Source organism: Pocillopora damicornis, chromosome 2, assembly GCF_964200805.1.
Source record: "Pocillopora damicornis chromosome 2, jaPocDami1.2, whole genome shotgun sequence".
Classification (NCBI taxonomy): Eukaryota; Metazoa; Cnidaria; class Anthozoa; order Scleractinia; family Pocilloporidae; genus Pocillopora; species Pocillopora damicornis.
The window spans coordinates 3236830-3248244 of record NC_142671.1 but is presented as its reverse complement, the minus strand read 5'-3'; the positions used below and the strand labels follow the sequence as shown (position 1 = coordinate 3248244).

At 38.4% G+C, this 11415-nt stretch overlaps 1 protein-coding gene and 1 pseudogene across 1 annotated transcript; one reads left to right on the top strand and one right to left on the bottom strand.

Moving 5' to 3' along the window:
* The first annotated feature begins 3439 nt into the window (after positions 1-3439).
* Positions 3440-4726, top strand: LOC149049560 (neuropeptides capa receptor-like). Its single transcript, XM_089195735.1, has one exon. It carries the CDS (start codon positions 3573-3575, stop codon positions 4596-4598), a length of 1026 nt encoding a protein of 341 aa, XP_089051861.1. The 5' UTR covers positions 3440-3572; the 3' UTR covers positions 4599-4726.
* A 1731-nt stretch (positions 4727-6457) lies between these two features.
* LOC149049559 (uncharacterized) lies at positions 6458-7445 on the bottom strand (annotated as a pseudogene).
* Between the last annotated feature and the right edge of the window lie 3970 nt (positions 7446-11415).

Here is an 11415-nt window from a genome sequence, read left to right as displayed (position 1 = left end):
GGAAAACCTCCACTTTCTACATTTTTTGAATAACTATTAAACTAAATTTACTTTGCTCTTGTGACAAACAGGAAAACCATCTAAATATATCAGGTTATGTTCTATATCTGCCCGACTTTAAGGGCAATAAACTGATGAAAATTGTCGATTTTATTTCTTTCCCTACTCCCCCTTAATATAAAGACTAAGTCTCCTTGTTTTGGCAAAGTCCAAACTTAGGAAATCTTAACGCCCAATATTTCCCCTAAGTAACTACTTCTGGTCATCATTTCCACATGAGTTGTGAAAACCATTACTTAACTTCAAAAAACAGAAATAAACTTTTAGGCAACTAGTCTGGTTTTTTCATGGACACTCTGTAAACAAGTTATAGTACTAGTCATAAGTCTCTGAAATACTCAAAAACAAGACAAGGTAAAGTATTAATCTCAGTATCGTTTATTTTAGAAGATCAACGTAACATATTTCTATGGTTTATCACTTGATCCAGACGGCATTAGACAACCCAGCATCAGAGAGAGCCTAATTCTTAGTATTTCTTTCGCAAAACGTCAAAACACGAACCATTTTATGTTATTAGTTCAATATTGGCCTCCTCAAAGGCAAGTATAGTTGAAAAATTAGTTTTGGGGCGTAGTATAAGTTTGTACACGAAAAAAAACAAATAGAAAATAATACACGGGCGCGCGTGGATATGGAAGTTATTTGCGAGTGTTCAACTCGATAGCTCACAAGTGAGCGCAGCGAACGAGTGAGATGTCAAGATGAACACGAGAAGAGCAATTCCATATCTACAAGCAACCATGCATTATTTTGTTTATCATATAAACACAATAGCCCTTGACTGACGACAAAAGTCGACTTTATTAACGGATAAAAATTAAAGGATCGACAATCCCCAAACAAAAATCGTAAAGTGCGTTGGCGATAAAGCTCAATATGAAAAAGAAAAGCGCTGAATCACTACAAAACAACAGTGGGCGTAATTTCCTATACACAGAATTGTCAGTTATTGACTTTTTCGTCAAATCTTTCCGCTACATAGCTAAAATCGGTTCGTGGCAAATCTTCAAGCTGTCGATTTAAGTTCTCAGCCGCGGGAAATACCATTACAAAAGCCACTGAATACGGTACTTTCGGTTTTTCTTTTCGTATTTTGGTTTCCTTTCCCATCTAGGAAAATTTGAACGTCACTTTCTGTAAGCCTTACTGATTTTTCGGTGATTTAGCAGCCATAATACGAGAAAATTTCGACAAACAACTATGAATTGAGAATGGTAAAGGCTTTGCCGTTCATTCGTCAACCTGACCGAGTGGCGCGAAAGGCCTATTTTTTCACGTGTGTTGTTACGATTTTTCTCAGGGCTCGAAATCCTTGTATAACACCGTAGTTTAAATGATAAAATTATTTATCACCAGGGGGTGTATGTGTCACGATGAAATTTACTTTTTACCCTCTTTGACAGTTGCTGGGCCGTCAATTTCTAAAGAAATATCAGTATCTGGGTAACTGCCCACCTACCCCTCCCTTAACCCAACGTTAAACCCAACTTGTTATAACTGACTGTTGTTGAGTTGGGTGGGTAGGTGGGCAGTTGACCAGAAACTGATATTGATCCAATAAACTTTCAGGCAACTAGTCTCATTATCCAAGCACTATCACACTCTGCCAGGTTCCGCCTGGTTTTCTCATGAACACTCCCTAAACAAGTTATAGTAGTAGTCAATAATCACTGAATTTCTACGAAGCAAGACACGGTAAAGTTATAGTCTCAGTTTCGTTTTTTTAGAAGATCACCGTAACATATACTTGTGGTTTATTGCTTGATCCCGACAGTATCAGACAACCCAGCATCAGAGAGAGCCTAATTCTAAGTATTTCTTTCGCAAAACGCCAAAATATGAACTATTTTATGTTATCAATTCAATATTGGCCTCCTCTAAGGAAAGTTTGTTTGAAAAAGTAGTCTTGCGACGTAGTATAAATATTATACACGAAAGTCAAAATTATTTATCACCTAGGGAGTGGGGGTGGAGAATTTTGTATCTGTCGCGATAAAATTAACTTTTTACCCTCTTTGGCAGTTGCTGGGCTGTCAATTTCTATAAATCGTCCACCTTCCCCCCGATGATAATTAATGACTAGTCCCTAAGTCGAGTTTAAATCTTGATAGGGCATCCTCAACCTTATGAAGTATACTAAGCCATTTACATCATCACATTATCATGATCAGTTCAGGTATGTGAATTCGTCAAACTCGCCATAAAAAATTCAGTGATAAACTGATAGTTTGAATTTTACATACTTAGTTATAGCCATTACCGCACGCACAAAATACTCAAGAAAACAGCATGTAATCCTTTTACAAAATTTGAATAAAGACGCGACAACTGTCATTGTTATCACAAAGAGCGACTTGCGTTATTACAAAGTGGGACAGTTTCTTAATTACATAGTGCGATAATTGTTATTATGAGCTGTGACTTTTTTAATTAGGGTGTGCGACAAGTTTTATTGCAAAGTGTGACAGCTTTTCATAACAAAGTAAAAGAAATACTACAAAGTGAGGCGATCATTATAAAGATCGACAGAACACACAGCTGCAGCACAAATGACCTGGACTTACGTTTTAAACACTGTCGAAAATGTCAAAAAGCTGTACCACGCTTCCTTATTAATTCACGGTTTATTCAATTGATTTAAAGATTCTTTTCAACGTTTCAGTTAACTGAGAACTCGGTACCCTTTTTTCCCTTCACGATAGAAGTCAACGACAGCTTTCAGACGCTCCTAGTAGGGTGATTAGGTCGAACGATGGGGATTGCGCGGTGTGACGTGGCGTGGTCAGATGCAAGTTATCAATGAAGAAAGCTATTTTTAGGTAATGAAATATTAATTTAATGCATTTCTAAACCCCCAATTCAGGCAATGCGATCAACAATGAAAATGGCGAAAAGTGAATGTAATTTGGAAACAAAGTGATTACCAGTCCGAAAATTCTTGAGATCCAGAACTGTTCGTGGCAAGTGGGTGAAAAAGCGGCTGTTTGGTTGATTAAGTGAAACAAAGAAGCAAAAGAATTAACGTGTACAGGCATATTCCCTCTTAACGAGCGCAACTACAAATTACATACACAGAATTGAAATCGATTGCAAAGCGAGGAGAATTTGCAGGTGGTTTTAGTATACTTTGTGCTGACCAAAAACGTCACAAGTTCGTAAAATTCGTTTTATAACTCCCAGAACATGTAGGAAGAGGGAGACAAAGTCTTTTCTTTTCACTGTGCAGATGTAACGAATTCCTCAAAGAAAACACAAATCAGCGAGTTAAGCATTCATTTCGTCTTTCGTCACCAACCGGCACCGTGTTTTTCTTCTGCTTTTTGAAGTTTCTTCTGCTTTTTCACCTGCCAGGTGAAAAAGCAGAAGAAAAATAATAAGCAATTTAAAAAACTAATTTACAGCAGGAAAGACGCAGCGTCTTTTCCAAAAAGCCGAGGATTGACAGTCCTTCGCCAGAGGCATATCAGCGGCAACCAGAGCATAAAAAGAAAAGATTCTTACAACTGAAAATGAACAACTCCACGACAAATCTTCAAATCGGCCAATCAGAGTGTTTTTCTGCAGTCCCTTCTACCGTCTTCACAGTCGCTCTTTCATTGATCACTATTACAGCAGTTGCAGGAAACTTCCTCCTGATTGCAGCCTTCTTCAGAACCTCAAACCTAAAAACAAGCTCTAATTGGTACATTATCAACATGGCCATTTCGGATGTGGTAAGCGTGCTCCTGAATTGGCCGCTCTATGTCACAGAAGGGATGTTAAAGCCTGGAGGAAGCTTAATTACTAATCAAGCAATCGCTACCTTTTTCTGCAAGTTGGGGATTTATTCTAGAGCTGTATTGTACGTGGTGTCGATTGAGGGCTTGGTGTTAATATCTTTGGATAGATTCATTGCAATTGTGTTTCCACTGAAGGCCATAAAGATCACTACCAGGGTTCGGAGAATTCTTCTTCTTTTGAGCTGGCTTTTTCCTGTGTTTGGTGCCATACCGTACTTTTATCATTCTAAAATCGTACTCGAGGGGAGACAAACATTTTGTACAAACTTTATGAGCATGTTACTTTTTAAAGTGTATAATTTCATAAGTTTCATTTTATTATATTTTATACCTCTGGTTGTACTATTAGTTGTTCATTCTATTGGTTTTAAGCATCTAAAGAGGCGACTTGTGTTTCAAATCAGCATTAACGAAGGCAACACACGTACACGGAGATCCAAAGAAAACCAGAACATTTTGAAAATCTTTCGAGCGGTGACTTTGGGATTTTTCATGTGCTGGACGCCTCTTTATATTTATTTGATTCTAAAATCGTCACATCCAACAATTTTTTTGGATGACAAATGTCTTCTATTTATTGGTTTGTTATACTATACATTTCCGTTGATCAGTACATCCATCAACCCATTTATTCTGATAACACTTAGTTCTAATTATCGTGCAGCCGTTAAAGACCTGCTCGCTAAATGTTTCGCTGTCTTTATGTGTCGCATCAACAAAATTCATACTACAGAACAAGTCATAGACCTTCGATGATAGATAAATATAAATTAGAAGGTAATTTGTTGCGTTCTTGAACGTTTAAGGTTTTGTTAAGTAAACGATAATAGCATTAATGATAAAATAACAGACATGTTTTGCGCCTGGGAGCTTCGCTATTAACTTGGAGCTCATGTGCACGAGCGAATCCCTATAATTAAGAACATTTGGTCACGGCCGAAACTAAAATTATCATAAATAGGCGATGCATTATGTTAAATAAAGCGTAGGATATCAAACAAATAGCTGACTATCTTGTTATTTTTCAATAAAAACTCGCACGTGTATTCTTAAATAGCGCAAGTAAGCATTTAGTCAAAGAAGGTGAAAGGATGGAGGCCGCCATTGTGTTTTCAACAACCTCTTAGGAACAAGTACGAACGTTTGAACAATAAAATTTACGCTGCAATATATATTGGATATTTTTCAAGAGTTAAAAGGGGAAATTGCCGTTCTGAGAGAGAAAGTTAAAAGTTTGGAAGAAACCATTCAGAAGGTGGCCTTGAAGGCGAACGACAACGAGCAGTATTCTCGTCGCCAAAATGTGAGAGTTACTGGTTTTGCAGAGGAAAAGACGAAAATTGTGCTACTAAATTTGTATCACTTTGCAGGGAAAAATTGGTTTGGAAGTCAGCGATGGTACAGTTAACAGAGCTCACCGGGTAGGTAAGAAAGAGGAAGGAGCTAATAGAACAATCATTGTTTGCTTAAACACACAAGGATATACTCACAATAATGAAGAACAGGGAAAATCTTAAAGTTTCTGGCTTCAACATAATCTGGTTTTGTATGATTGTTTTCGTATACGGTGTTTTAGGTTTGCTTATTCTTTGAACCGCGCAGACGCTGCTTTAACTTTTTTCATGGATTGCATTCTGGTAACAGGAGCCTTTAAGGGAACCAGCTCTGCCAGGTTACATGCTTGGGAGCCTCTTAGTATCAGGCGAGAACTACATAAATTAAGCCAATTTTACAAAATAGTCAAGAATCTTGCTCCACGTTATGTAAATGAACTATTGTCCGAACTATTTAGTGAACGTACACATTTTCGTCTCAAATCAAGAGAAAACGTCACTCAACTTCGTTGTAGAACTTCTATCTTTCAAAATTCTTTTTTCCCGTCAGCAATCACTGGCTGGAATTCTCTGGACCTAGCAAAAGCTCGGTCAATTATCTTCCCGCATACTTATAATAGGTTATCTGATTATTCTTTTACAAGGCGTGCATCCGTTGATCACACCCACCTTAGACCTGGGTTTTCTTGTATAAGAGAATATTTCTTCAAATTAATAGTTGTGTGTCGCCTATTTGCAGGTGCAATTTTGACTCTGAATCGGTGAAACATTTTCCTTGTATTGCTAATATTCTAGGTGATACATGATCATCGAGTAGCGATGCTAGGAAACTAAATTTTTTATTTTATGGTGATGAGTCTGTAAATTACGGCATCAACTGCGAAGTACATAGTTTTATAATTAACACTAATCGTTTCTGAGGCCATTGTTTGATTGTTTAAAATGATGTATTCCTAGCTTAGTAAGTTTAACAATTTGTTATTGCAAAGTGTGTGTTTTGTTTGTGGGTGTGTTTGTGTGCGTGCCTTAGTCCAATTATTATTTGCTTTATTTTTTTACTGTCAGCCGCATAAGAATGTGAATTACGATGAACGTAAACGAACATTCTCCTAAATGGCCTTCAGAGTAAAACTGTCCGTGAGCAATAACCTATCTTGATAACGTAAATTTGTTCTGTTGTCTCACGACAAAGTCACTAGATGTAGATCGCGACGTTTTCACTGCTTACTGCAAGTCTTCTTCAGGCGATGGTGTCGACTGGTTCCGGCCCAGCATTATGTATCATGGTGGTCTGCTGCGATTGGTGCATTTCGATCCGGCTATTGTTTCTGTGTACCATGGTTTCATCAGGCGTTCGCTGATTTGCCGTGCGTCGCTGGCTTTGATGTTTTCTAATTGTCGGCATCCACGCTTCCAGTACTTCGGCAACGTTGTCCCTATTTATGTTGTCTGGGTTAAGTCTTATGTGAATTGCCTCTCTCGCTTTCCTTGTGTACCAATGGTTGTCTCGGTCAATAAACTTTATTTCGTTCCACAGCGGCTTGTGTCCGGTTCCGTTAGCATGTTCTGAAACCGCGGAATTCCGAGTACGTGCGAGTCGTATGTCCCTGTCGTGTTCTTTCATTCTTTCTTGCATGGGTTATCCCGTTTCTCCGATGTAGACTTTGCCGCGTGCGCATGGTATCTTGTAGACTACGCCATCTTGCTTGTTTGGGTCAGCGGGATCTTTTGGTCTGACCAGCCGAGATGTTAGTGTGGTGTCGGACTTGAAGACGGTACGTATTCGTTGTTGTTGTAGGTTACGGCGGAGGGTTTCTGAGACTCCTTTGATGTACGGCAACACTGCAGTGGACTTGAGTTCTGCTGTTTCCCTCTCTGGTTCTGGATTCCTAGTTTTGGTCACCTTCTACAAGAAAGAAAAAGCGCAGCCGTTGGCGACGAGAACTGTGGATAGATGTTTCTTCTCCCGGGCATTTCCTGATGGCTTGGTGATGATGCGTTTAGCTCGATTATGTAAACACCTGACAAAACCGCGTTTTACTGATTGTGGGTGGTGTGAATAATACGCGAGGTACTGGTCAGTGTGTGGGCTTTCTGTAACACTTGTGTGCAGTTTACCGTCTGGTTCTCTTGTTACGAGGGTGTCGAGTAAGGCGATCTTTTGAATTTCGTCCTGAGATCCACATACTTTAAGTACAACAGAGCACTCTACGCCGTGGAGGAGCACCGACGGGGAGCCCGGTTTCCCTATAGTTGACGACTTGTACATGGAGGTTTTCGAAGAACAAACCTTAGTAACCTCCCAATCTCAGACAGATGGGGAGGTTGCTAAGGTTTGTTCTAAGGGGTCAAAACTCTTTGATGCACAAACTCTGTGATGCACTAGACCTTAAAAACATGACGTTAAAGAAGTTTGGACAGTGTTTGTTAAATCAAGCAGGCACTTTTTCAAGATTGACATTCACGCGATTTCAGTACAACATTCTGCTCACAGGTTACGAGAACAGAAGAGCTTGTCAACTAGAGCACGTTATCATCATACAAAACCAAGTTCTCCTGTCGTATTTTCAAGGAAATGTAAGGCATTCAAAAGGGAGAATCACTTCTTGGATCTTGGGACTAAAAGGGTTAAAAAAAATTCTTCGGTTACAAGTCTAAGCCAACTATCATCGCAGTTTCTCCACGTTCCGTCAATATCAACCTTTTCTGCGTTAACTCTTCGATGAATGTTTGCCTTCTATGTCGCCATTTGTTCCAGTGTTTGTGTTTTGATCGTTTTCAGTTTTTAATTTATGGCTGTTTACAGCTTCGTCGCTTTTCCGGTTGACCGAAGGTTTCTTTTCACCATTTATAAGGCTTGGCTTTCCTTGCTGAGTTTTGAGGCTCATTTCGTCCTTCTTCTTTTTTTCCAAGCATAAATTTAGCTTGGATAAAAATAAACTCTAAAGCAACTTTTGTGGACGAAGCGTAACCTTAGACAAAATAATTTTGCGTCAGAGTTGCGTATGTCTAGAACGAATTCATCCTTTTTTTTGAGAATCAGTTGTTTTGTTCTGTAAATTGCAATCGCGCACGGGTGGCAAACTAGTTAAAAAAATTTTCTGTCAACAAAAGTTGATCACATTCGGGGTGGAAGCTAAATAAGTGGACTTGGATTAATCATTTTTCCATGAAAAATGTTCTGAAATATCCATCATTATGTGTGAAAATTTTAGGGTGAACGGTCATGGGAAATGTGACAAAGAATTTATCTTTATAGTTAGGAGCTACAGATGCAAATTTAGTACTTTGAAAAATTATGCGCTTTCGATCTCGGAATTTCTTAAGCCTTTGCTATGAGCTTCATAACCTAAAATTTCTTTCATAGCTCTTAAAGACTTGGACTTTTTGTTATTGCCAAGAGTAGGTAAGGGTAAATGTTGTGAGCGAAGAAATTCTTGCACACAAATAGTCTCAGTGGCGATTTTCCAAACTGAGATCTTGGCATCACGAGCATAAGTCTCGGTTTTTATCCCTCATCACCTTTATATTTTATTTTACAAAATTTATATTCGAGTCAATCGACCAAACCTAACGCTCTAACAAAGAGGGTGCAAAGGGGAGGGGGGGGGGGAACTCTGATTCCGTTTCGCGCATAAGTCTTTCAGAAAAATTTACTTTTCATGTGTACTTTAACGGTCTGTTTTAACGGTCTCCAGTGTTACCAGGAGTCTACTGAAATTAAAAAGAACTGCCTCTGGTCCAGATGGAATCCCGTACTGGTTTTGGAAAGAGTTTGCGTACGACCTCGCTCCTGTTGTTACCCATATTTTCAACTGTTCTTTGGAAAATCACATTGTGCCTGATCTTTGGAAATTGGCCGACATAACTCCCTTGCCTAAAGAGCCCAACTTTAAAAATTGCACACAGTTGCGGCCTATTTCGCTGACTAATGTAATAATGAGGGTTTTTGAACGTCTTGTATACAGACAAGAATTATCTCAATATATGAAGAACTTCATTAGCTTCGACCAGTTTGCATACCGCAAAGGCCACAATACGACAATGGCCTTAATTAAGTGTCAATATGCTTGGCTGAAATGGCTTGAGTCGGGTTTTGATTGTGTTAGAATCTTCTCTTTTGATTTCAGCAAAGCTTTTGATTCGGTCCCTCATGATATCCTCTGCTCTAAGTTGAAAACACTTGATATAAATCCATACGTGACCAATTGGATTATTAGTTTTTTACAGAACAGGAAACAAAGAGTTGTTGTTGATGCCATTGTCACGGACTATGTAAATATCAATAGAGGTGTCCCTCAGGGGACAGTTTTAGGCCCTATACTATTTTCTATTATGGTCAATGATATCAAGGCCATTCTACCAAATCAGAATTTACTTGTGAAATATGCTGATGATTTAACATTAAGTATTCCAGTAAAATCGCTGGCTAATAACGGCAATTCAGCAGCTGAGGAGGTCCGATCGATCGTCGCATGGACATCTGCTAATCGTATGCAACTAAACTTCAAGAAAACGTGGGAGATGCTTCTTAGAGGCAAATCCACTAAGGCCTTACCTGCTCCTCTGGTTTCTATAGAGCGTAAACCATGTCTGAAGTTGTTGGGTGTAACTTTTCAATCTGATCCGTGTAACTGGGATTTACATTTTGATAATATTATATCGAAAGCCAGTAGTCGTCTGTACATCTTACGTGTTTGTAAATTCTATGGACTGCCGCTCGATCATCTTCATCTTCTCTTTATCAGTCTTATTCTACCTATATTTACATATGCTGTAGAAGTATGGGGCTGCGCGTACTATCATAAGTATCTGAGTCGCATAGAGAGGCTGTTCAAGAGAGCTTTTAAGCTTGGCTACTGTAAAGAGCTTTTTTCGATTGAAAATATTATTATTCTAAAAGATAAGAAGTTGTGGGCCAAGATCACCGACAGCGATTTTCCAACAGCTTTAGATGACCTTTTGCCACCAGAGCGAACAATGGATACGCTACGTAAGAGGCGCCATAATTATACTCTCCCGCTTGTCAGAACTGAACGTTTCAAAAGGACCTTTATTAATAGATGTTTGTTCTCTTATTAGTTATTCAGTTAGTAATTTAGTTAGTTTATTAGTTTTATACTTGCTGATTTCATGTCATTGTAACTAAACACGTTTGTTGTTTAGAGTGCTTAATAAAGACTTATTATTATTTAAACAGCATATTACGCGTCACGAATTTAAAAGGGAAAAATTCAAACCTCAATGTACTCTGCCTTTCTTTATAATTCAAATGTCACATTAATTTTGGGCTTAACCATGGGTCATTTAAAGAGCCTCCCCCTTCCCACCCTCGAGTAGAAGTCACGACGCTACTTACAGCTACGTGAGAGGAATATAAAAACCAACCTTCAATTACATCAAAACAAAGAGCGAACCCATTTAGTACTGTAAATAAACACCTGCCGGAAATGTTATCGCTGAACAGAACTATATCAATCATTAAAAAACACACAGAATTAAATACTGCTGGTAAGAAAATATTTCCTCTATTTTGCAAAGCAATATCAGCGCGTACCACATGACCTGTCTAACGGGGAAGTTATGGAACCCCCATACAGAAACCATTCTCCTTAACGAAATTTTTGTTAAGTCACGCAGGTTTATCAGCGCTGTTTTAGAAAATGTAAATAGAGAATTTTGTCTATTTATTTTTTCTAAGTTATAAAACCCAAATATCTATTATTTACTTCCTACTTACCACTGTTACTTATAATTCAATATTTAACTTCCTCTTACGATCATATGAATCAGCAGGACACACTTGTGGAAACGACAGGGGTGAATCTTTTGAGAATTTTTTTCAGTAGTTTGTGAGAAATGGCTTTGACGGTCAAAAGGAGATTTTTCTTTTGGGGTTTTTTTGAAGGATTAGAAAAAAAGCAAATGAAATTGTCTTTAAGAGAATTAACCAATTCAGAAGTAACTTTTGCCGTCTGCGTTTTTCGTATGTGGTTATTAATCTATCGACAAAGGAAGTTAAACGAGGGAATTGTCAGAGTTTCATGAAGGATTAGATCTTTCTGTGTAACAAACATCCGATCTAGCCGTGTACAACCCATTTGATTAGATGCGGCCGAAGAGCGGGTCGAATACACCAAATTAGAAAGACTGAGTCGAATACACCAAAATGAGGGTTACCAAGCACGAGCAAGCTCTCCGAAAGATGTAATGTGAAAGAAAATATGCTTTTTTAAATA

Bases quoted from the DNA above. Each gene is read 5' to 3' on its own strand.
- LOC149049560 (XM_089195735.1), top strand. From the start codon at position 3,573: ATGAACAACTCCACGACAAATCTTCAAATCGGCCAATCAGAGTGTTTT.